The 26,892-nt window shown below is 43.9% G+C and overlaps 1 protein-coding gene across 1 annotated transcript; it reads right to left on the reverse strand.

Moving 5' to 3' along the window:
- Positions 1–505: 505 nt before the first annotated feature.
- On the reverse strand, positions 506–23,866 carry CUNH18orf63 (chromosome unknown C18orf63 homolog). Its single transcript, XM_054693989.1, has 14 exons — positions 23,786–23,866; positions 22,987–23,149; positions 21,203–21,281; positions 18,778–18,834; positions 16,120–16,231; positions 15,223–15,264; positions 13,737–13,813; positions 10,835–10,944; positions 9,967–10,063; positions 9,771–9,856; positions 8,443–8,626; positions 3,620–4,615; positions 3,349–3,435; positions 506–1,021 (listed from the first exon to the last, which is right to left on the reverse strand). The coding sequence occupies exons 1-14, from the start codon at positions 23,862–23,864 to the stop codon at positions 968–970; spliced, it is 2,223 nt and encodes a 740-aa protein (XP_054549964.1). The 5' UTR covers positions 23,865–23,866; the 3' UTR covers positions 506–967.
- Between the last annotated feature and the right edge of the window lie 3,026 nt (positions 23,867–26,892).

Genomic DNA, 26,892 nt, shown 5'->3' on the forward strand with positions numbered 1-26,892 from the left:
CGCAGGTGCCCCGCCACACCCCACACAAGCCCAGGAGGTCACCCGCAGGGCGCCACCCAGATGAGGGGCTCACAGAAACAGCTGGGAACCCTGATAGGTGAGAGCACCACCCAGGCTGCCTGCCGGGAGGACGGCTTCTCACCCTCAAATAGAAGTTTCCACTGTAAGGTACTAGTCACAGACAGTTCAGACGTGTATAAAGTCACCCTACTTCATCCTCTCCCCAGCTGTGAGCGGTCAGGCAGACGGTCCCCAGATGGCTTCCACCCCCTTGAAAACAACAAAATCAAAACCCGTCCCATGACACACAGCTTCGCAACTTGGATTTGTGATGCGGGCGCCACCGCCGCTTCTGAGGTGCACAAGGAAGCCGCCAAAGCTCACATCCATGTATAATGACCCTGACATCTTAAAACATTTATAAATAGAAACTTAAGTATTAATAAATACCCACTCTATTATCAGCTCAGGCATCACACCAAATGATACACAACTTAGAACAGAGCAAAAACTGGTCAGAGAACTAGTTTATAAACACGTATTTTTTACCTATATGCTATAGTAAATAAACAACAAATACAAATATAAGTAATGGATGTTAGCAGTATATAATAAAACTATAAATAAAACCAAACACAAATACAGTAAGCAACAAATACTGAAAATACACAGTAGGTGGAAAGCATTTTTGTATTTCTATGGAGATGGCTTTCAGCATTAACTTTGGCTAATATTTTAAGATTCTGGATACAGGCAGACTTTAAATCATTTACTTATGGTTATAAAATTATAATGGTTCTGAAACTAACATACATTTTTTGGAATATGAAAAATAATCTGGGGGGAGGAGGCCCACAATGCATATAAATGACTAAAAATTGGAACAAGGGAATACAATTTGGTTTTCCTTAATTGGATGTGGAATTATCCTGGTCTTCAACACAATCTTTCAAATGAACCAAAATCTTCATCGATCTCTCTGGTGAATCTGAGCACAGCAAACTTGTCCGGAATCTCTTCTCTGAACATGGAATCGTAAATAAACCACCGGTCAGCCTGTTCGTGTGTCTCGGTAGCGACTCACTCACCGAGCGTGGCAGGGCGTGTGCTGACACACAGTGTGCGCCCCTACAGCGAGCTTCCCTGAGCACAAACATTAGGACAGGAAAAGTAAGCCTACCTGGCCCCGGAAAAACTGATGCTACTAGAATCAGCTTTTCCCACGTAGATTAACTTTTATCCAAAAGAAACAGTGCCCTGTAAGGTCTTAGCACGAGCGGTGCGGAGCGGCTGCAGGGAGACTCTAGATAAAGATGGGAAGCCTGGCGCGGCTGAAGTAGTGAACTTTCTTTTCACTGTTCTGCTCCGTCTAATCATGAGCTGAGGTGTGGGGAGTGGACAATGGCGGGGGTGGGGTGGGGGAGGCAGCCTGGGACAAACCAGCCAGGGACGGCACTTTCCAGAGCTGGAACGCGTCCCCGCGGCGCGGACAGGTTACGAACTGGCTAGCAGCTCAGGAACACGCTCTTCGCCACGGCCTTGCACGCCAAGGGACGCGCTCCCGCTCTCTGCGGTGACTCGCTGCCGCTGCGCCAGCTTCAGAATGAGAAAGGCTCAAGCAAATGGGCTTTAACCAGATGCATCCCCATGAAATGGTGTCATGGGAAAAGAGGGGTAATTCAGGATACTTTGTAAAATCAATGTTACAGTGAAGACTACAGTGAGTGAGTTCACCAGGCGTAACCCTGAGCGCGAGGGTCACATCTAAGGGTGGAGGCTGCGCTCAGGTGTATTCTGCTGCCAACTGCCATGGTTTAGGGAGGTGCAAATACAGATTATATTTAAAAATCAAAGTTCAAATGATACTTAGTTTTCTGCTGGTTCTTTATTATTTATCTCTGTTTCTCTCCTCTTATCTGGTAGCTCATTTATTTGTAACGTGGACCAAAGGTCTGCTATTTGCTTCGATATACTCCTACGTCTTTGCCAAGAACTTACATGGGTTTGCCAGAGACCAGACAGTGAACAGCTGTTTTACTTTTTTCTTGAAACTGTTTTATATCACCCATATTTTTTTTTACAGGGGCATGCATTAATTTTATATTTGGCGAGAATTACTTTCTATACCGACGTCCTGTAATTTTACTAAGTCGTTATTTGGTTGTGGAATGACTTCAACTCTGAAAATTATTTTAGTTCTTCAGTAATTCAAAGCAGGAATATGCACACAGGTGACTCTGGAATAACGCGGGTGTGAGCGGCACGGCCCTTGGCGTGGGGCACTTTTCTGCCCACAGGTTCCACTTTCACAAATTCCACCAACAACATCCATGTACACAGAGGGAGGGGGACTATAAATCATACTTGGATTTTCAAGTGGAGGCTTGGGGGTGGGAGTGGGGGGGGGGGAGTCAGCTCTAACCCTTGCATTGTTCAAGGTCAACTATGCTTCTAAAAACTATGAAATCTGGAACAGATTTATTTATTTGAAAATGAAAATGAAAAATTTTAAGGCATTCTAGCACATACATTTTTCCCCCTCAAACACCAACTAAATGAACCAGAATATAAATGTCAAAAGCCACATGAGATATAACGTTATAAAATATATAGAAAGAGACTTAAGTACCTTTCAGTTAATTCAAATCAGGTTGGAAATTCTATTAATTAAGGAAAAAAATGGCAGTTGGGAAACAAAAGTAGTTTGTTTATAAAGGATTTGAATTGAAAGTATTCCAGTCATTCTATGCAAAAAATATTTGTGGATATTTTAGTAATGTGTTTGTTCTTAGAATAGCACAGATGGCAGAATGGAAGAAAATGTAATTTCCAGATGCCTGGCTTTGTGAATTCAGTGCCACAGACCCTGAGTTACCAAGCTCAATCTCAAGTTTAACCTTAGCCAGGACTTTTGGAGCACTGTGGTATTTGCGAAGTAAATTTTAACTTAATAATTAACCTTTGAAATGTCAAGTAAGGCTAATTATCTTGGGTAGGCATCCCAAAGGGGGCACACACATTCCAGCGGTTGTGGGATCGGACTGCGTTAGCTGCCTGCTACCTCGAGCCCTCCCGTTACTCTGCACAGACCCCAGGACAAAGCAGGAGGGAGGCAGTGTGAGACACGCCCCCTTATCTTGGGGGGCCTTTACCATATGAAATAGTTGTTGCGCACAGGCCTTTTTCAAGAGCCGTACTCTTCCCAACATTTTCTACTTCCTTGCAGATTTTAAAGCATCAAGGAATTTAAATGTAGCTCCTTACCACGAGGTTGGGAATCCCTAAACATGGCAATCCTACTTGGGGTAACACCAAGAAAAGTAAATGAAAAGAGGCCACCTCCCTTACCTGGCGGACATTTCCTTCTTTTACATCCACATCAGCTGGACGAAGGACGATGGATTTCTTGGGTTTTGACTTATCCGACTCACGTCTCTGTAATCAGAACGAAGAGTTAGGTCTTGTTGTGAATCAACTGGTTACACCAGCAGGTGCATTAGGATAGACAGTCTGTGTCTTTATGTTTCTAGATGATCTTGAGCAAATGATGTAAATCTTTATTTAGGGGGCTCAAAGGTCTGTCACATGGTAAACAAGGCCAGAGTAAATTGGTTTTTACCTGGCCCCTAGAAGCACTGGACGGTCCAAAATGGGCAGCATTGCAATGAGGCTTCTTTGACGGCTGTGAAGATTCTTGACATACTTTTCTTTTGGACCTGTGAGCTGTTTTGCTTGGTTTTGATCTGGGGTCACCTACTGCAGCTTCAGTTTGATCTACAGATTGCTGCTGCAGGAGTTGGGGCTCTTCTGAGTCTGATTCAAAAATATGTGGATGTTTTTTCACATTCAGTGACTCGTGGCCTTTCCCTACGACCTGTGTTATATATTTGCTTCTTAAAATTTCTTTTCTGCTTATCTGGGAGTCAGCAGCATTTGTCATTACACCTAAATCTTTATTTGCCACCTGAAATACTGAGCTATTAGAGAGTAGTTTACTCCCAGTGGATAATTTTCCACTAGACGGGGGATATTTTGTTACATTTTCGTGGGATTGCGCATTTCTTTCGGGCAGAGACCCAGAAGGCTTACTTAAATCCCCAGCACTTATCTGCATGTTCCGATTAGATTTTTTTTTAATAGTTGGACCTAATTTGGCCTTGTCGCCCTGGATCACACTGGTATTCAGTGAAAACAACTTAGGTTCTGCAACAACATATGATTTTCTTTTCTGGTGGCCAGGATGTAAGACACTTTTGTTTGACCCTGACAAGCAATTTTTGAAAACTGGTATGAACTTAGGGGCGACATTACTCTGGGAACTAGAATTTGTGTCTTGCACTCGAGTCTTTCCCCCGCTGGGCACTGGAACTTCCAAGGGCACTTGTGCCTGGTTGGGCAGGGCTTTCTTTCTGCTCTGGGCAGATCCTGGCTGGGCGGCAGGAGTGGAGGACACACCAGGGCTCGGCTGGCTGGCCGGCGGCGCCACCTGGCGGTCCTCTGCTACCCAACCCTGCGGAAGACTTGGAGCGGAGGCGGGTCTTGTGGAAGGGGCCAGAGTCCGGGAGGGAGGGAACATTCTTTTAGTGGTCAGATTGGGTGGCTTGACTTTGCTTTCCTGAAATGATAGAGATTAGGAAAAAATTTTTAATGTAATAATGTCCTTAATGGGGCCTCCCCTGGTGGCGCGGCGGTTGAGCGCTGGGTTGTGAGGCTGCCCGCAGCCTCGATCCTCGGCTGCTCCCTGGCCACTGGAGGAGGGTCCCACATGGCGCGCAGACCTCTCCTGCCACCTCCCGCTGCTCCCCTCAGCAGTGTCCTTCGGTCCTTCTGCCTGCTCTGCTCCCCACTCTGGCTCTGGTGAATCCTCTCACCCTCCCGCGCTTCTGACTGTGCCCAGTGCTGGTATAAATAAATAAATGAATAAATAAATCTAAAAAAAAAATTGTGGTGATACACACACACCTAATATCAAATAGAATTCCCCACTTTAATTATTCTCAGGTGTCCTACTCGCCAGCATTAAGCACACCCACTGTGCTTCTATTGTGTGATCACCACCACGACCTATCTCCAGAACTTTGTCCTCATCCCCAGCAGAAACTCAGGGGTCTTGAGGCAGCATCTCCTCCTACCCTCTGGCTCTCCCTGAGGCCTCTGAAGACTTCCATTCTACCGCCTCTCTCTGACTGCACCCCACAGAGGCACACCACCTCCGTGGAGTCATCGGACCTTCCTGTCGCGAGCTTGTTTTCACTGAGCATGTTTTTAAGGTTCATTCATGTTGTAATGTGTCAGAATTTCATTCCTTCCAATGACTGAATGATACTCCATTACATGGAAATACCACATCTTGTTTATCCCTTCATCTAGTGATGGGAGGTGTTGGTAACTTTTTAAATCCATATCTAATGGGCACACAAGAATGCAGTGGGGTTTCCTGGCCCTGAGTGAAGAGATAGAGAAGCTAACTGAGATACAAGAGCTGGTTTCTACCCCTGGAGACAGCGAGGCTGAGGGAAGGCAAGCATCAGAAGGGGTTTGGGTTTGTTTGCTTAGGGTGCTGTAACAAAGTGCCACAAACTGGGGGGCTCAAGCCACAGAAATGTATTGTCTCAAAGTTCTGGAGGCTTTATTCCAACCTAATGGTGCTGGTGAGTTGGGGTTCTGAGGAAAGACTGTTCCGGGCCTCTGCCCTTGGCCTGCAGGTGTCTTCCAGTCAGGTACTATTCTCCTGCCTGTCCCGACTTCTGCATTTTTTTGATGTCAGTCAGAGCTGGGCTAGGCCTGCCCTATTCTGGCATGGCAGCATCTGAACTGTGTCCACAGCTGTTGTTTCAAACAAGGTGACATCCTTGTTTGACACGCCACTGCGCTTACCCTACAAGGCTCTTCCCTGCACACAACAGCTGTCTCGTCATCAGAAGTGACCAATCATGTTAAAGTACCTAGACTTGAACTTTTTACCACCTGACAAGAACAGAATTAAAAAATGAAGTTGAATTCAATTATAGAAAACCAAAAATTAGTCACGTTTTCACACTCTTGGGTGTCATAAACCACAGAGACTTTTAGAGACACACATACTCTTGAGACACCAAAAGAAAACTCACTGCAGGAGGTCCCTGAGAGAGTGGCTTACTCGTGTCCTGATGTAACATTTATCTCGACTGTCTGAACCATGTTCATGCTCACACCTGTTTGGTCTTCATGATGAAAATAATTTCCGGGGGTTTGTTTTGCCCCCTAGCCCGGCATGTATCAATTATTGTCTTTCAATTTCTAAAATACAGTCAACAGCCCAGGGGGGATTTATAGGTTGATATAGGCTTATATTTAAAATTTATAAAAAGACTACAAAGAGGGCCTATGTAAACAGCAGATGAGACCATAAATAATTCACAGGCCCTAAAATGGTCAACAGACCAAAGCTTTGTAAAGTCATAACCAAAAGACACGTGCTTCCCTACATTACTGCCATTACTCTGCTGGATGTGCTAGAAAACCTGGTTTGGGGCAGGGTGGGGGGGAAGTGGCTTGATCTTTAATTTCTACAACTATATACACACACACATCCTATATAGTAACATAATAATACAGGAAAGCCAAAAGCTTTACCCTATATTTAAATAGGAATGGATATCAAATGGATATATACAATTAAGGGAATAATCAGATAATACTCGGGACTGCCAAAATGACTAATCAAATGTGTCTGATTTATTAAAATCTGACTCTGTGTATGTGTCACCTGAGTGTCTCTGATTAAAGCTGGGCAGAACTCAGGGAGGCTGAGCTCTAAGCGTGGGTGCAGGAGACATGGAGTCTAGAAGAAGGTGTTGACTGTAAATGACACAACACAAGGAAGCAGTCAGGCAAACCCAGAATCCGGCATATACTCCAGGGCGAATGATCCAGTTTTTCCAACAAATAACCAGCATAATAAAAAGGGAGTGCATGTGGAGCGGTGCAGAGTGAGGAAGACCGAAGAGACACATCAACAAAACCCCTAAAACAGAATCTCTGAGATAATGGAGAATGGTGTATGATCTGGCACCAGATGTCGAGGAATTACTATCAAATTAAGATTTTTTTAATAAACTTTCATAAGCTAGAAATGCACACTAGAGTCTTTACAGATGGAAAAAACATTTCTTGGATTTCTTTAAAATCCAGCTTGCCCACCACCCAAAAATGTTGAGAGAGAGCTGAGAGCTAGGTGCTAGGTGGCTTCACCACGCTGACTTCCATGATGTTTCTCACTCTCTGGTGACATCAGACAGAAGCCAGGCCTGGTCTGCTTGGTGTTTTCCTCACACTAGAGTCTCAGCAGAAGCTCCAGTAGTTCCCTAGAAGCCCAGGAACGTATTTGGTGGGGAGCAAGCACCCCATCTCTCCTCAAAGATTCTCTTACTCTCCGACTTTTCTATCTTTGACGAGGGTGAAACATTTTGGAAATGGGAAACCTTTTTTGGATGAATGACTCTGCAAGTCTGTCTCTGTGCCTGGGCCCTCGCTGCCGTCTTTCTATCATATCTTGGCTGTGAGCTGAAGATTCTTGTTATTTACTACATAAATAAGTTGTGTATTTTTTTAGTTCGGTTCTTCATGCATGTAATTTCTACATTTAAAGTTGCTCATCAAGAAACGACAACATAATTTCACTCTTTTTTCTTTGACTTATTTTGAAATATTTGCTACATAATGCCAGGATTTTCATTGTTTATCAATCTGTAGTTCTGATCTATACTGTACATGAATTAGGTAAAACTGTTGAAAAATTTGTCATTTAAGAGAAAGATTGCGATTGAAAAACTTAAATAGCCTTAGATTTTTTCTTCATAAACTTCCCTTTCAACTTGGTTTTCTTTTGACAAAGAGATCTCATTATAGTGTGTAAAAAACAAGTCATCATATTTTCTTCACTGGCACTGCCTAACTGTTATCTATTCTTTTTTTTTGAAAATAAAATTTCACTTGGCGTATCATCTTCCAACGTGAACGTTACTGAATTAATTCCATTCCATAAATGGAATTATTCAAAAGCTTTTTCAATAAATCAGACTCAACTGACGTAGCAAAAGTTCAATGTAAACTTGGATTTGTATGAGGCAAATGTTATCAAACAACCCTATAAGATCATTTAATCATTTACCCATTCAACAATATTTAATGAACAACTACTATATACCAGGCACTTGGGAAAGGAAGGTGACTATGCTGCCTCTCCTGTCCCAGAGCTCATGATTCGCCGGGCAACAGCTGTCACAGCACCGTGTTAACTACAGCAACAGGAGCACGTGGCAGTGACAAATAAAGAGCAGCAACGAATAACTATCAGGAAGACATCAACTGAGGGCAAAGCACTCCAGTATGACAGAGGGTGAGAAACCCCAGCGAGGCAGGCTGTGGCACTGGAGGACTAGCCGGTGCGTAACAGCTTACCTGCGCAGACGGCTTCGTGAGCTCACGCGTGTGGTAGCACGGCTCAGCTGTCATCTTTATGGGAAACCCACATATGTGCGGCAGCTTAGATTTTAAATCTGAAAGAAAACTTTTCAATACACCTTCCAGATCCACCCTTGGAAAGAACTGCACGGGTTGGCTTCTGATGCAGCTGAGAGGGTACGTGCTGGTGTTAAAGAACAACGGGGCATTTGTGGACGCAGAGAGGAAATGTTACTACATGAAACAAGTACCTGCTAAGACAGTACACAAACCAGTGTATAAATAAATCCATCCTGCAAGACATCTAGAAAACCTATTCCTTCCTTGGCTTGTTCCACACGCGACAAAGCAGCGAAGCGTGTGTTCTCCGGGCGCTGCACGCCTCCTAACGCCGCCAACGGGGACAGCCCGCTGCGTCCTTACACTCTCGCTTTCTCTGTAAGCTGGCAAGCCAATCACCCCAGAAACGATTTGTAAAAAAACCTATGTGAGCTTTAGAGAGGATAAAATAAGTGCAGCAAACAATAAACAGGTCGCATCTCCAAGCGCAGCACAAATTTGGTTGAGAAGCAACACGCACAGATTGTGTTCAGCTGCAACAGCCGTTCTTTGAGGAAAGGAGTTACATTTCCTGGTGAAAAAAATTCTCAAGACTCACAATAACATCGTGACAGCTAGTGAAAAGGCAGACTAGCTATCTGTCAACCTCATTTTACATGAAGGTTCGGGTCAGGAAATGCAGCACACAGGACGAGAACACCCGGCTCGCTGTGCTGTCCTTTCATCCCGCCGGCCCGCTGGCGAGGCTGCGCACAGGTGGGGCGGTGAGCGCGCTGCTAACTAAGGCTGAAGAGTTTCACCTGGGCACTAGAGCCCTCGTGAACAGATTTTTAAAAACAATGCTAAGAAAGATATTTTCTTAAATAAATGGGGCGTTGGCGCTGAGCCAAGTGAAAGCCTCTAAACTTGGTCTGTAAAATAATCTTCTGCAAAAGATAAATCCTTAATTTCGTTCTTCAGGAATGTCCTAAATGCCACTGGGGGGCGCCCTTGGCTCAGGAGAACCCTATGATGGCGTGTGTACTAGGGATCAAGTGGACCTTTTTTCCTATCTAAAGTTTCTTTTGCTGTTCAAATTACAAAAATATCATTCTTAAGCTCATCCTCATATAAGAACAGGGAAATTCCAAGCAAAGTAAGAACATGCAAGCAGATCAAAAGCAGAGAGGGAAGCGGCTTCGAGCCGGCAGAGAAGGGTGAACGGACGAGAGCACGGGTGGACCGGAGGCCGCGCGCACGGCAGAGGCCTCTCACACAAAGGATATGTGAAGGTCCTTCCTCCTATCATTTTGAAGTAGATGCTGCAGTACACTTTTGAATTTCTACAATCTTCTGGAAGCTTATAGCCATACTAAAATTTAAACACAAAGTTGAAGTCCTCTTGAGAGAAAGTTCAACTGGGGTTAAGACAAGAAGCAAAATTAAGTAACTTCTAGGGTAGCGCATATTTGTACCCCTTACCAGTGTGTCCCAGTGCATCCGGAAATCATCGAAGGAGTGAAAAGGACAGTCCGGGGGCATGGTGTGAAGAACACTTAGTACTTGTCCCATTTTCATACTATGAAAGATAAGAGTTGGTAAAGTTTTATGTGCCAACGCTTAGTATAGTTTGACAAGTTAACGGTGATTTTGAAAGTGTTAAAAAAGATTACCAACAGACATGTATGTAATAAACTAATCATTTGCTTCTAGTTCCAAATACACATTGGATTAAACGTTAACAAGAAAACCTTATAAGGAAAAACTAAATGGAGTCATACACACAAAAAAAATGACTGATAAAATGATGCCATACAAAAGTATGTCTGGGAATTGTCGGCTTGAAGAAAATGTCTATGGAGAGTTGAATGAATCGCAGTCAAATATACGCCCCGTCTGCCTCTTCCCTGTTTGATGATGAAATGATGTGTCTGCTACCAGTTAAAGTTTCTGCTCCTAAGAAGTTTAACATTTCATCTCCGTGGTATTATTGATGTTAAGAGAGTACAAACTCTAGCCCAGATGCTAATGAATCGCTAATTACGACACACAAGTTTATGGGGTTTTATTGCTATTATGGCGATAGCAGTCATTTCAAATGAAATCACTACAAATTTTGCTGCTTTTGAAATGAGACCCGATAAAAAGATAAATGTATAATAAAATTATTGTAGTTCATCTGCAGCTGATGCCTTCTGTAGGTATGACTATGTTGTCTCAGCATACTTTTGAGGCAAAATTCAGTTTCAAAAATTCACAAAAGTGGTTTATACTTTGCACCTAACAACGTTAAAGCAAAGTAGAAGTAGCATTTCCGCAGCCCCCGAGGAACCACAAGCTGAAACCTCACCTTGGCAAAATGTAGCACCAGTTGCTTAAAATCGAATGTCCCTCAATGACAGCATCCGTATTAGTCTCAAAATCCTTTATTACTCTCTGAGAAATACCAAAGTCGCTTAGCTTTGAATAGAAATAAGGTTGAACATGTAAGTCCTCGAAAGAATTTGACAGAGAAAAACGTCTCTCTCTCTGACACACGCGCGCGCGCGCGCGCACACACACACACACACACACACACAGATGAATCAGGCCTAAGTTATGGTCACTGACATCATCACTTGACAGTCAATGTTTCAGCTCAACCTGCTTCTCTGCCCAAGTGTAGCAACTGTCACCTGCTTTCCCTGTCACCCTCCAAACCCAAACCCCCATTTTGGACTTATTTCAACTGGCTTTCAGTTTGATGATGTTAATTTAGAACAGAAGAAGGTATTTACATTGTGTGGAAATAGCATCTTAACCAAGTCTCTTTTAAACTGAAAGATGGCTTTGGGGGGTGATACCTCTCTCTGGACTTTTGGAGGGGACAGGATACCCCCAACCACCTTTATACCCCTTTCCCACCTCCTGGATGCTTCTCTCCTCAGCCCGCAGGGCATGTGAGCTTGCGGGGCCACCGACACTGCTGTTGCCCACCCTGGGACACGTCGCAGGGGCGTGAGGGGGGGAGTGTTTCCTTAGAAGGAGTCAAACTACAGCGAGACCCCAAGTGAGGAGGGAAACAAAGTCCTAGCAGCTGAGAGGAAACTGCTCCGGGACTAGTGAGAGTGGCTCAGGCCCCCTAGCCGCCTCGGTCTGGCATCACGCAGCTTTGGGGAAGCAACATTCCAACCCCTTTCCTTTAGCTGGAGTCCCGGCTAAACCGGCCAAGCGTTTAGTGTCAGGACAAGTCACCCTCAGTGACTCCTTCCCGGAACGCCCACGGCATTTGCTAGACTGATGGCTACGGGGTGGCAGGGCAGAGGAAGTCCGGATGTGCTGGGCGCAGCATCGGGAGGCGTGCGCGAGGACTAACAGGGAGCGAGGGGAGTGCTGTCCTGAGCTGTGCTGCACATGGGCCTGAGGCACAGCAAGCTGTCTGGTAAGAAAAAGACGGTCAGTGCAGACACGACCACGAGTGTCAGGGAGGACTGGCTGCCGTGGGGGTGGGCCTCTGAGGACAACCACCCAAACTGAATTCAGAGAAAGCAGGTGTCAGGTCCAAATGTCTGGCATTTCTCACATACATCTATTTGAATTTAAATCCTCTGGGTATTCTCTACACTGTTCAGAGACAAAACTGGAGACTCCCCGGTACCAGATTTAATGTTTTATATCGGTCTTTCTCAAACACAGATTTTCCTCAAGACTGGTCAGCGGCCTAACGGTTCACCATGCACTCCAAGGGACAGCTGATGCCTGCCTTTACTTTCTGAACAGACAATGTAACGTGTCTCCTTATGTGAACTAGCCCCTACTTCTAAGCAGGTACTCAAATCTAACTTCCTACTTCTAATGCCCATCCAAAGAATTCATTCTTATTTTCACACTGACAATGCTGCAGTAGTAGAAATCTTTTGGTTGGGGGCCTTGTTTTAGAAAGAGAATTCTGTTGATTCTGAGGAAGAATTAGAGAATAAATAAAAGAAGGCTCATATGGATACTATTTTAATAGCCAGGACCAAAGATGGTAGTCTAAATTAGAGCAATGGAAATGGAGACAGTGAGGCACAGACTTCAGGACCAAGCAGGCTCAGGATATGAAACCGTGCTCTCATTTACAGAAAATTCAAAAGCAGGAAGATGCAAAATTACTACTCAAGGACCTTATTATAAGGTAAAATGGGGCATAAAAATGAGTACAACTCTAAAATTACCAGTAAACACATGATTATGGTGCAGAATTGTATGTGGCTAAAAAGATGGTGGGTGGTCACTTGGGCTTAGTTTGGGGAAGGTTCCAGTCAGTTTGAGGTATTCCTGTTAATACGCCCATTCTAGTTACCTGAGTGCAGGTCAGCAAGTTTTTGATGGTGGAAAAGTAGATCCCATTCAAATCTGACTCCCTACTGACTCAACATAACAGGTCATCAAAAATTTAATCATGAGTGGAGTATCTTAAAGCTGGCCCTTAAGGGATGGACAGAAAAGGCAGCCATTAGAGGGCGCTCCAAGCAAAGGGAGAGCCTTCTGTGCCTTGCCTGGAATTCCTCAGCCTGACAGTGCTGACCCTTCAGACTGGGCCATTCTTTGTTGGGGGGCGATGGGGGTCCTTGCAGTCCTGGCATTGGGCACCAAATGCCACGAACAAATCCCCCCTGCTCCCTTCTTGGTGATAACCCAAACTGTCCCCAGACATGACCAGATGTCTCATAGGGAGCAACATAACTGTCTCCCCCTCCACCCTCTCTACAAAGAACCACTGGCCTAGGAGACAGAAACATGTAGTGAGTGATCGCTGGTGTGTGAGGTTCTATGCTGAATTAGCAAAATGAAAGACACATCCTTCCACTAAGAAGTAAAAAACTGTTATGTGCAAAAAATAGATGCCAAAAAAAAAAAAATGGCAGCATTAAGTCAATCAGGGAATAGTTCATTTAGTCTATGCTGAAATTGTGCTTTTAATATTTGAAGGTGAAAGAAAAGGCAAATAGTATGTGCTGAGTCAGGATAAGATCCTAGAAAGTCTTGAGTGTTACCTAAAAAGATTTTGAGCAAGGGAATAATAAAATTAGGTCTGTGTTAAACTGACTGATTTGGGTAAATAGATTTAGAATAATACCAGAACATTAAACATTAAATAGTATGCATTTTACAATAAACATCTTATCACTCTTATTGTTAAAAATTAAATCTATGTTAGTAGCAGTAAAAAATATATTAAGTATGTAGCAAACATCGTAATGTTAACTAGAACTCAAAGCACGCAGTACCTCAGGCGGCGGCAGTCTGATTGTATAAACTTCTATGCTTAGACAAATGTGAGTTTCTGTTACATTGATGTCTAGTACTGAAAATAAAATATTCAACTGTGAACACTCTGGAATTACTACTCCAGACTATCAAATAAAGAACTTTAGTAACAAAATCAATTACCTTAGCAATCTATTTGAGCTAGAAACTCAGTTAAAAATGCAAAGTTTTTCATACAAGGCAGAATAAAACAATCACGATAACATCTGACAGAAGGGACATCCCAGAGAAGACAAAGCCCTGACACAAGACAGATACAGATGTGCATGTGGGGGCAGAGGGCATTACAATAACCAAAATGAGACCTCACCGTTGAGAAGACACTCAATAACTCTTTCACAGATTTGGCTTCATTGTAAGTGAAAAGCGAGAGGTACACGTCACGCTTATGACATCAGTTTCCTTCACCAACAAATGCCCTCAGGTACAGTCTTGACCTCCGGGGCCCAAGGCTTGCACCCTGCTCTTCAGATGACTTAGGCAAGTCAGGGCAGTGGGCTGCTGCAAAGGGGCGGGGCCTGGAGGCCGCAGGAGACCCGCGAGGTACTGCAGGAGGTACTGGTAAAGGTCTGGATCAGCTCCGCTTCTCAATGCAGAACTGACTACTAGGATGTACTTGAGTGTGTGAAAATCTAATGAGCCAACAATTTGGCGTGTTGCTGCGGAATATTTAGATGCAGTAAAGGAGAAAAAGTCTATCACAGGAGGCAGAATTCCGCTCTCCTGAACTGCCGCCCGCAGTCACTGACCGCTGTGGTCTCATCAACGCATTGCGGATGAAACCCACTGGCCCAGAGCTGGCTCTAGTGACTGCCACTGACCAACCTAAACAGAGGCCAGTGTGGGCGGGGTGCACAGTGCAGAGGCCAGGGGCTACAGAGGCTCTGCTCATGCGGCAGTGCACACCCCCAGGGCTGACGGACCATCTAACTGAGGGCTCAGGATCCCCACCGACCTGCTGCGTCTGGACTACTACTCATGACATCTCCTTGCACACAGCAACACACGTCAGCAAGAGTTAGATTAGACGATTAGACCATATCATACCCGGCATATTTAAGATCTTTTTTCTATTTATAGAAAATCATGTTCTTAGAGACATAAAGGTTTTACTTACATACTAAGGAATTTTTAGTATGATTCTGGAAACTATACATAAGTGTCTGCAAAATTAAAGTCCTTAGTCATACTGTTCTTCAAGTAGAGACATTAAAAATATAGCTTTTATTCCAACTAGAAGTGGATTTTTCTCACATAGGTAGACTATATATTTGGAGCCAGAGATGACTTCCCAGGTGAATCTGTGATTATAAAATGTCTGATAAATTCTGATGTAACCTAATGAGCAAGATTACAAGCAGAACTCACTCAATCTGTAACATATTTTTTTTTAACAAATGTTAATGGTTTATCTACTGACATGTATTTTCACACATTTGTACTTACCAACAGCATTTTGCTTTCCCGCCTGAGAAAGAAACTCTCTTCCTTAAAAAATTTATAGGATATATTATTATAACTCATAAATCATGCTTGGTAAATATAACCTTTTTACATGAAATTATTAAAGCTAAGGAAATACTTTATTTTATTTTTTTTTTAAGATTTATTTATTTATTTATACAAGCACTGGGTACAGTCAGAAGCGCGGGAGGGTGAGAGAACCCACCAGAGCCAGAGCGGGGAGCAGAGCAGGCAGAAGGACCGAAGGACACTGCTGAGGGGAGCAGCGGGCGGCAGGAGAGGTCTGCGCGCCATGTGGGACCCTCCTCCGGTGGCCGGGGAGCAGCCGGGGATTGAACTGGCGCTGCAGAAGCTGCTGGCAACTTTGCAACCCAGCGCTCAACCGGGGAGGCCCCACTAAGGAAATACTTTAAAACACAGTTTTATAAAGGAATATCAGATGACAACTCAGAGAAAAAATATAATTGCTCAAAAAGTATCTCTTCAATTAAAAGCACAGAAATACCCAGTTCTCCCCTCAAATAATTACTTCCTGTTATGAAATACTTGGAAAGTGATCATACCTTAACACAAAATTCAGGATACTTTTTTGATTCCAATGATATTAATAATTTGTGTTCAGTATTATAATGCTTTACAACTTATATTTCTTTTTTTCTAGATTCCAAGTGTTATGCAATAAATGCTTCCCCTTAAAAAAACAGCAGGCCTCTGAAGCAAGGAGACATATTTATGTTGTTGAGGATTTTGGTTAAGAAAGCTTGAGACTGAGTCTTCAGAAGCTGTTCCCTAAAAATCATGTATCTTCCCATTACAAAAAGATGCACCTAACAGAAGGGGCCCAGAGCAGAATGCTCCAGAACCAAGAGAGGGTGTCACCTTGCACCAGGAGATGGCCCGTTTTATTCCAGGCTGGAGCGAGTCTAGCCATCAGTGAATATGAAAGGCAGTTTTGAAGAATTACTGGAAGTACTCTTTGGGCAGCCTCCATCTGAAAAAGGTAAAGGGAAAATATGGGTAAATTTATAACAACTGGCATGTTCCTATAAGCTCAGAGAAAGCACTCGTGTGTTTCGAGCACCACCCAGCCGGCAGGGGTGTTCTGCATAGGCATACAGTCATCACTACAGCTAACCATCTCAGTTCTAAAATTAAGGAATTGTTCAAAGATAGTCACTTTGAGCCACAGCTGTTGTTCTGCCACGCTGCAGCATGACCTGTCCACAAGTAACAAGGAACTTGGGTTCTGCACATCTGGAGAAGAGGACAGGAGATGCTGACCTAACAGCAATGAGGAACCAGCAACTGAGATGACCATGGTGAATCCCTCCCTGCCCAGCAGGCAGGTTTGGGAGGCTGGAGTAGATGAGGGAATGGGGAAGGCTGCCCTGGGGACAAGGCCATAAAACTGACCACCATGACCAGAAAAAACAGCCCAGCTCTGGGAATGCAGAAGTAGAGGCCAGAAGGCCAGTGCTGGAGACAAGACATCTTAACAGATAACTGCAAACTGGTGCCCCCACGTTAGAAAGTGTGTGAAAACAGTATAAAAGAGAGCCCCAAATCCTCCTTAGAGCACGAACTTCTCCCGTCTTGCCCACTGCTCCTCTTAGCAGTGTCTCTCAATAAATCCACCTGTTCTGTTCTTCACTCTGTCTCTGGTGGTTTCTTTCACACCCCATGCCTCCGGCCTCATCCTGATCTTATCTCCACAACAATAACTGGAGAAGGATAAGATGGCAAACAGAGGTTTTAAATATTTTGGACATGGGCACCTTGCAGTAATAAAGTCAAAGGTGTGAATGAAAAGGCAGGAAGAAAATACATCACAGAGTGTTACTAAGATAGGAACTATGGGTGGGAAGTTTCAATTTTTTTTTTAATAATCTTAAGATATGTATGAAGTGATGGAACTTGGCATATTCTTTTATTGCATTAATACTGAAATGCCAACCATTCTTAGGCTCAGAAAATAACTTTCCTGATATTTAGAATTTGTCTCTAAAATCAAGTTTTATCTGTTTTTATAACATATTTGTCAAAAACAAACAACAGCTTGACCTTGTATTATAAGTTCCCATACTTGACTTTTCTTTTGTAGTACAAGTGCCTGCCTCAGACTTTCCTCTGAGGCCTCTGCATGGAGGGCCACCCTTGGAGAGGGCTAACTCAGGCGAAGCCACCCACACACAGGCAGCTGGTCAGCAGGGACTGCTTGTATGCTTGTTTTTTTCCTTTTTCCTCTTTGTTTTTCTCCCTAAGCATTAAACTCTCACTCTGATGATCTGAACATACCAATAAACGGGTTCATGAAACTCTAGATCCCTGTCCTTAGGGACAATAAAATTAGGATCCCAGGCCCCTGTACATGCTGCCCACCATGACTCTCTACCCCCCTTGACCTCACTGTGACCCGGGTGATGTGTAATTTCCAGGTCTTCTAAGTAGCAAACCTGTGTTTTTCCAAGTTTCCTGAGGGTTACTGCTGGAGGGCATCTTGCTGTGATAAGGACCCTGAGGACTAGTCCAGCTGGAACAGCAACAGGCTGACCCCAACACAAAACAGACCTTGAAGTCAACATATTAATAAGAAGATGAAATTCTCCAAGTTCATGGCAGAGGACAGCAAAGGGGCCTCCATCAGCCCACGAGCAACTCTTGCTGACCCCAGTGCAGGGGAGAAGCCCATGGGAATCGCTGCAGGTAGCCAGGGCTCTCGAGTTCTAGGGAATGACAGACGGTAAATATGTTCTCACAGCTTATACACGGCCTTTGCAGGATAACCAAATTCCTTTAATGATTCAAGATGTGTCTCAGTGAAAAGGGTTAGCTGAAATCCCTCCTCATTGCCCCTGAAGTGCCATGCTTTCCCAAGCATGTGACTGAGCGCTGAGAGTAGCGCTGTGAGACCTCACAGGGACTGCAAGTGCCTCCAGATGCTGCTGTGACCTCATCTTCCTCCTGGAACCCAGAGAAGCATTTCATCTTGGGGAACTCCAGGAAGCTCAGGATCCTAAACCCCGGTAGAGGCAGAAACAGAGGCTGCAGAGATGCCCCGATGGGCCACTAGAACCACCAGGGTCAAGTGCCTGAGAGACACAGGTGGAGACAGGTGAGAACTCCAGTCCAGGCTCTGTGGCCTGTGGCAGGTGACACGAGAACCGAAGCCCATGGAATCACTTTTGCCCTTGATGAAATCGACACTCATCCCCACAGTGAACACAACTGATGCTTTGTCCCTCCACTTGTCAGCTCTGTGGTCACCGCCACTATTTTCATCTCTCTGGCCTTCATTACTTCGTCATCAAATGATTCTACTACATAAATTGCCTGCAAAAGGTACTCAACAAAAGTTAAGCTTCTCATCCTCTTTTCTCACTAAATATGCATAAAATAAATTTGGAGGACAAAAAGTTGGGCTCCTTTACATGTGGATCAATAATTTCTGAGGAAAAATACTTATCTTTGTTTGATGACAAAAGAAATTGAAAACAAAATTAATATAAATAGCATCTGGAATTATTTTTGAAAACTCACCTTAGCTCCATATTTTTCAATATAGACATTAAGTTTTCCAGCTTTATAAAATGGTACCTACAATAAAAATTCACATTTATAAAAATGACTTAATATGTGTTATTAAGTAATGCAATCCATAAAGAGTGAAAACATTCTATAACAGAGGGTCCTGAATCATGGACATGGAATCTGGGTGCAGTGTCAAAGTGAGAGAGACCATAAATATTTAAGACCTTTCTTAATATACAAATTCTTAGGCATTAGAAAAAGTGGACCTAAGTAGAAAATTTAGAGAACGTTCAAAAGGCCAAGATGGTCCAATTCACCATGAAAGAAATATAAATTAAAAGAAAATGTCATTTTTAGCCTAAGAGATTGGCAGATTTTGCAAAGGCTGAAAATAGCTAGCATATGAGGTTCTCTCATACACTTAGTGAAAATGTAATCTAGTAAAGCTTTTCAGAGAGCAGTTTAGCAGTGTCTAGATTATAGTTTAAGATGCATTTCAATCTCACTTTCAAGAATTTAACCCAAAGAAACTATCAAGTAAGTAAAAATGACATAATTTCAATGAAGTTACAGCCCTGGAGACTCAGATGTGCATGAGAGCATTACTTCAATCACTGCAAACTCAAACAACAAAATATTTTAGTCTCAAAAATTAGGAAGATAGGTGTACTGACACAGAACAATGTCCAGGAAAGGTTGTTGAAGGAAGAACAAAAGGTGAGTTTCAAAATATAAAGTATAATCATTTCATTTTCTATTTTGAATACAACTTTTTCACAGATTTACTATCTTTACAAGAAAGCAAAATACATTTTTAGTTGGCTATTTTCTTCTTTTTGTTCTTGCTAAGACTAGGATACTTGAATTTATGAGAAATCTAAAACAATGTCCTCCTTGTTCCATAAAGATTTACAAGGAAGAAATAACACAAATAAGAGGTGTCTTCTTGTTCAAAATCAGCTTGTTTTCTTAAAAAACTATAATAAGGATGAGAAAATGAAAGCTGATGGAACCTTGAAGGAAAATGTAATCAACAAGAACAATAACCTAGAAGAAAAATAAAAGATCCAAAGCTTTTAAATGGCTTTTAGCACTGTTAATAAATATTGATTTCACTGGATTCTGGGGAATTAAAATTTCACTATAAGAATTTTCAGACCAGGGTCTCCCTGGTGGTGCAAGGGAAAGACACAACTTAGGAAGCTATCGAACTGAAGCACAAGTTTGATCACCAGCCAGGGAGCTACCGACATGGCACGGTGGACCTCTCCTGAACTTGCCTGCTGCTCCCCTCAGCAGTGTATTTCAGTCAATCTGCCTATTTTGTTCCCCACTCTGTCTCTGGTGAATCCACTCACAACCCACACCTCTGGCCTATACCCCAGTTCTTGTGTGCATAAAAAATAAATCTTCAAAAAAAAAAAAAGAATTTTCAGACCCAAGAATCTCAGAATAATGTAATTTTTTTATAAAGAGTTTTGGCATTTCATTACCATTCCCAGTTATCATTATATACAAAACTGGGGAATATGTTTCTCATTCTAATTTTACTAAGTGTAAAACATTTCTTAATAAAACCTCCAAATTAAAAAAAAAAAAAACAATTACTTGAAGTTCTTTAAAAACAAATGCGGATATGTTGGAATGAGAAACTTATGTGTAATTCTAAGGGACAAAATATGAGAAATGGATTAAGCCCATGCTATCTTAATAAATTGTCATAATATTTTATTCATGTCTTTATCTTAGCATTTATGAAGAACTAAATATAAAATTAGAATCACAAAAATGGATTTTAAATATCACAAAGTCATAGTCTGTGTATATTTTATACTGTTTGTAGGGTAAAGAAAATGTCAGGCTTTTCTGCCCTTCCGCCATCAGGATAGATGATGGATCCTTGTCCTGAATGCATGCCTGATGGCGGGCACCTGGAATAGGGTGTGGGCATAGGTAGATGGGATTCAGCTGAGTTAAGACTGTGCTTTTAAGGGCAGCATCACGGGGGGACACCAGCAGCACCAGTAGCAGCAGCAGAAGCCGAAGCAGAAGCCGAGAAGCAGCAGAACGAACGCCAGAGAGTCCAGATAGAGTAAAGACTTGCCAGCACCCCTGCCTGCCATATGCCTGGTGAACCCCAAATAAAAAACCTGCAAAACTACTGAGGACTCTGACTCCCCCTTTACCTGGTCTGCATGGGATCAGAGAACCTGCACTGTGCCCAGTCCGCCCCTTACACTGTTATAATGTTGTTATACTTAGTATCCTGTTATACTATCATTATACTTAGGATATAAGTTGAATCAAACTAGAGCACAATGTAATTTGTTTTCATAAGCCACTTTCAATTTGAACTACAACACCTGAATTACTACTTATCACTACTACTTCCAATGATTAGCAATAATACTTTGCAAAAGGTTAAAATACTGACCGCCATCACCACCCAAATTTGGTTTACTACTCCAGGCACAGGTGATGTAAGAATATCTTGATGCAAAAACAGCAACTGCCTGTGGAGAAGAAACATACTCATTTTAAAGTGTGCCTGCCCGTTTTTACTTTGTTATCCTTTAAATATTGCTTAATTCAAATAAAAAGTTGAAGTTTCTTTTAAACAAGGGGGGGGATTATAGGTTTCTGTATTACTTAGCATACCTCCAACACTGTAGGCACTCAGCCAAGGTTGAAATTAAGAGGATTACAATGTCTTAGATATGGAGATTATATGGAAAATGGCCCCTGCATTTGAGTTGCCCAATCTTTTTAATCTGTGAACCTCAACTCCTCTTTGAAACTTCATCTGCCCAAAGCATAGACTTGAGGAAGGCTAAACCCTATGAAGAAATCATGTCTTTCAACTCCTGCTTACTTCATTTTCCTTTAGGTTTTTTTTTTTTTTTTTTTTTAATGGTAGCCAGGGAGCACTGGAGGCAAAAGTTCAAGGATTCTTCTACCAGTGTCCTTACCAAGTGCTTCTGTGTTACACCTACTGAGTAGACTCTTTTCCTTCAAACAGGAAATTCTTCCAAAATCAGAATCAAGTGGTAAATAGTTCCGTGTTCAACAGCCAAATGAACTTACAACAAAACTCACGACAATTCAAATTACCTTCAATAATTTTGTTTCAAAGGGCAAGGCAAAACACAAAAGGGAGTACAGTTGAAATAGAAAAAATTCAAAATTACCAATCAAGGAAACAAATTTAAAAAGCCACAAACATGTGCACTTGCTGCCGGTTGCCTCAGATGTAAGGAGGCCAACTGTCTCTGGTGGCGTCCTTTGTAGGAGTCCTGGTGCAGCGGGTGCTGGGTTTTGCCAGGCCTGATGCAGCCAGTCTCTGCTTCAATGTCCCAGCCTGTCAGTTGCTGGGAAGGTGAGCCAAGTAACCCCACTCTGTGGCATGGCTGCTTTCACTTTGAGGGCAAATAGCCAAATATCTGATTGAATATTTTCTACTTGTTTCTAGAAGGATCGTAGGTAAGTGCTCAACAGGTATCACGTTACACCTTGAGAATGGTCTGGGCTCCTGGATATAGATGCGTGGGAAAAGAGAGACTTGGGAAGAAGACGAGTTATGTGAAGAGGAGGAAAATGGAGGCCGCCCTGAGTGTCATCCTCATCCTGACACTTAGCAATAAGTGCTCGTCCTTCTCTAAGAAATCTGGTTAGAGGTACGATATGCTCAGTGGATCCCAAGAGTCCTTCTTTGAGTACCCTTGAGTATCTTTAAAACCTAAAACACAGTGTGTTCTGAGTAATCATGGTGTTATACTTCAGGTTTGGACTACTAATAGTTTGAGATAGTTTTTGGAGAAATACTCTTCAGTGTCTCATACTGATCTGAAAATCAAGAAACTAATCTAAAATGTTTCCACATATCCCGGAGTACCCATAAACAGGGTACATTACCCATTAAATGTTTACTGAGTTGGGGGGCGGGGGTCTTGACTTCATCAATGTTTGTAAGATTTTTAAATTAAAAAGTTTAGCCATGAAGTCCTGCAGGTGAGATCTCAGTGGGGAGACAGTCCATTTCACTCTTTATTCGTCTTCTTTTTAAAGTTTTCCCCTAAACATCGCCCAATAAACTTGGTCAGATTTAGTCAAAATTGAATTTATTTTAAAATTGTGGAGCGCTGTGTTTTAACGCAGAACTCCCGGGCAGCGCGCCACCTGCGTTTTCGGACGGAGGCCGTCGGTACAACCTGCCTTTACCTGCACAGGGTCATCTGCAGGCCCCTCGCCTCGCTGCCCGCGCCCCTCAGCAGCACCCCGACAGCGCAGAGCTGGCGCAGATCTGGAAGCGCGAGGAAGAAGAGCGACTGCGGCGCAGCGCCGGCCATGTCTTCCCGTCGTCTGGACGCGTCTGCAGTCGGGCCTTTAGACAGACAGACAGACACAGACTGAGAGTCAGGCAGACAGGCAAAGGGCAATGAAACGGCAGCGAACTCCGGCCCGCGGGGCTGCACACCCCGGCAGGGCGTCCTCGGCCCCACCGTCAGCCGCCCCGCGGCCTCCCAGGCTCCCGCGCGGCCCGGAGGGGCCTCGGCACAAGCTCCACCGCGAAGCGATTCGTCACATGAGCGGGGGCCCCGGCGCGCGGCGGCGCGGGTGGGGGGGTGGGGGGCTCTCCACAGGGCGGCGGCGCGCGAGCCGCCCGAGCCCCGCTCGACGCCCCTCAGAGCCGCCACAGTCCAAGCTCCGCGGGGCTCGGCTGAGCTGGGTAATCCGGGTATGAGCACCACGCACCCCAGAAGCCCCAGGAGCGCCCCCACCCGTTATCTGTTCGCTCCGTCGGGAGCTCCTGGCGCGTCTCCCGGATGCGCGCGAGCTCCCCGACGGCCGACAGTGGATCCCGGCCTTAGGCCGCACGCGGGGGCCGCGCCCCCAGGGAACGCCCCCGAGGCCCCGGAAGCTTCGCCTCCTGCGAGAGGGAAGGGCGGGCAGGTGGCGGGCAGGGGTCGCCCTCCGGGCCCCGGCTCCCTCAGCGCCTGGAGCCTGCCTCCCGCCTCACCGGGCCGCTCCTCCGCCTCCCTCACAGGCAGCTTGTTCCCAGCATACACCGCGAGCGGAATACCCTGCACTCCCAGCATGCCCCTCGCGCCACGCCCCCAGGCGGGCTCTGCGCTCCCAGCATGCCCTGTGCTCCCAGCATGCCCTGCGCTCCCAGCATGCCCTGCGCTCCCAGCATATAGTATGTGCAAGGCCTTAGATCCCAGCCTGTCCTGAACTCCCATCGTGGTCTGTGCATCCTGCATTCCAGTCAACATCTGTGCCTCCAGCATAAACTGTGTGCAAGGTCCTAGATCCCAGCATGCCTTGCACCCCCAAAATTCCCTGAGCCCCGTGGAATACTGCTAAGACCAGGGCGCCGAGTGTACCCTGCACACCATGCACTCCTGGGGCACCCAGCTTTACCCACCAAGGCTGGTGGAGCACCATGAGCAGAGGAGGTGCCCTGAGATGATCTGAAAGAAGAGCTGGGGACCCGGGCACGAGGGCCCTGGCTGCCCTTGAGGGAAAGGAAGGTTGCTGTGGGGAGCCACAGGTCCAGACGCCCCATGCTGGCCCAGCGTCGACCTTCTGTCTAGCTAAATACCCGTGTCTGCCCTTTCTGTCCCCTGAAAACCCTCCCCTGGCTGAACTGTCCATGACTGGAACATCTATAGTGTGGTGTGGTGGTATGGGCCTGGTGCAAAGCATGTTAAAAGCACCTCTCATTATTTGCAAATACTAAGTCCTGCTGGTTCTTGGAGGTTGCCTAGGAATTAATGATAGAATACTAAGGAAACAATAGTCTCTGTCCTTGTGGGAGATTGCATTTGTATGTGGATGTTAAGGGACGGATAAATGAGCAACAGTTTAGTATGGTAGACAATGATAGGTACATTGGAGAAAAATAAAGTGGATAGGGGAGAAAAGAAGCATTGGGAGAGGCCGTTACAGGTCAGGAAGCCTCACAGAGGTGACATATAAAACATGAAACATAGGGGTGTGAGCAACCCCGTGGATGCCGTGGAGAAGCTGTAAGAAAGGAAATATTGAATACAATGACCGGGGGCAGGAGGGTGACCAGTTGGCTCCGGTGTAGTGGGAGAGTGACCTGATGTCAGAGAGATTAAGTGGGACAGTTTTAGGCCTTCTAAGCTGTGTGTCTATTTCAGCTACCTGTTTTGGAGTGGATGCCTTGCATCAAAGCTTAAGTCACATATTTGCACTACAAGAAGGAAAGCCAAGTGTTTGCATTTGCACTACAGTTTTTTACACTGTATTTTTACCAGAGTAACTTTAGGAGTAGAGCTGGTTTGCTAAAGATTTATAAAACGTTGCTGCACCTCCCCCTGCAGTGACCTTCAGGGCTAATGGCTGGTGCCATGGTCCCTGAGGTCCGGCGTGGGCAAGGAACCATGCGCGCAGGGGGAGAACAGCAAACTCCCTAAGATGCAGAGAAGCCGAATACCTGCCAAGAGATAACAACTACCAGAAGCCGCCACAAAGACTTAAAAGGGATGCTGACCACACGGAACCTTATCTCGCTTTCACAAGGCCAACAAACTTTATTCTACTATAACTGTCTTTCTAAAATCTTTTCTTTTCCCGGTCTAAAAAGGTCATTGATTGCTGATTAAAAAACATATGTAATCTAATAACTAGGCTAATTCAAATGAAACATTACTAAACCCTGTATACTAATAGAATTGTTAGTTTTATGATTTCTCTGATTGTGTCCTTGGCTTTGTTAGCTTTGATCTTATGAAAAGTATATTCACCCATGCTAATTAATATAATAAGTTAGTGGTAGAGAGTAGTTATTAAAACAAAAAAGTAATTACATAGAAAAATAGAAAGAATTAATAGCCTGTCTACTTAGAAATGTAGCTAGGTCCAGATATAACTTCGGACATAGATCACTGCCCTGTCAATGATAAGCTAAACCTATGAGCCAGCTGGTTTGGTTCACTGATAACCGATCCTATGCCTTTAGAAAAACATATATATACTGACCACTGACTCAAATAAAGTTGCACTCAGATTTACACTCTCTCTTGAAGTGTATCTGTTTGTCATTTCTTTCGCCGACTCCCTGACCACCCTGTGCGCTTCTCTCAACCCTGAGACGGCCTCATCGTCTACTGCTGTGCTGGTCTGCGGCAAAACGTTATTTCCTAAGGGAACGTCAGGAAGAATTTGTAAATGCGTGTTCCTTTAATTTCTCAGATTTGTTTGTCTCTAAATTTGCCTAGTTCCCCTAGGAGCCTCTGCCAGATATGCTACTTCCTCATGCCTGTGTTTTAGAATAAGGAAGTCTTGTTGAATAATAATGATGATGATGCACTAGCTAAAATCTAGTGATTGTTTTCTATGCATCAGACTCTATGCTGAGCATTTTTAAGCACCTGGCTTATATTTAGTGACCAGCTTATTGTCATGCATCTGATAAGTCACTAAATCAGTGATGTGATCCAAGTCATTGACACCAACGCTTTGCCTTTAACCACTTTCAGAGTTATTTGGAAATGAAACAGACATCTGACACTGTCTTGACATGGAACTATAGAGGTAACCATTCGCTTAAGAGACTCATTGCTCTGTGAGCAGTCATGGATGATTTAGCAGTCCTGAAAACTAGTTCTTGAAAACTAGAATAAGACACACAAAATAACCTAAAGCAAACAAAAGGAAGGAAAAAATAAAGATAAAAGCAGAAATCAGTGAAATTGAAAAGAGAAAAATAGAGAAAAGATTGATAAAATTGACAAAACTAGCAAAGCTGACAATGACAACTAGCAAAGCTTACTAATATCAAGAATTAAACAGAAGATATGACTACAGACTTTGCATACATCAAAAAGATAAGGGACTACTATGAATAGTTCTGCACACATAGATTTCAGAATTTAGATGGAATGAACCAATTCCTCAAAAATGTACAAACTATCACAACTCTCGCACACAACATAACTTGAATAGATCTCTATTACAGGAATTAAATTCAAAGTTTAAAACCTGAAAAAGAAATCCACAGGCCTATATGATTTCCCTGGAGCAATCTACCAAACTTGAATAACCCTAATTCTATAGAGTTTCTTCCTGACAAAATAAAAGGGGAATATTTACCAT

This window comes from Talpa occidentalis, unplaced genomic scaffold, assembly GCF_014898055.3.
Source record: "Talpa occidentalis isolate TD23 unplaced genomic scaffold, MPIMG_talOcc4v2.1 talOcc4.13, whole genome shotgun sequence".
NCBI classification, from domain to species: Eukaryota; Metazoa; Chordata; class Mammalia; order Eulipotyphla; family Talpidae; genus Talpa; species Talpa occidentalis.

Bases quoted from the DNA above. Each gene is read 5' to 3' on its own strand.
- CUNH18orf63 (XM_054693989.1), bottom strand. From the start codon at position 23,864: ATGCTGGGAGTGCAGGGTATTCCGCTCGCGGTGTATGCTGGGAACAAG. The intron at 23,150-23,785 runs GTGAGGCGGGAG...GTCTGTCTAAAG, and splicing joins GGAGGCGGAGGAGCGGCCCG to GCCCGACTGCAGACGCGTCC. The intron at 21,282-22,986 runs GTAAAGGCAGGT...TCTTCTCCACAG, and splicing joins CTGCAGATGACCCTGTGCAG to GCAGTTGCTGTTTTTGCATC.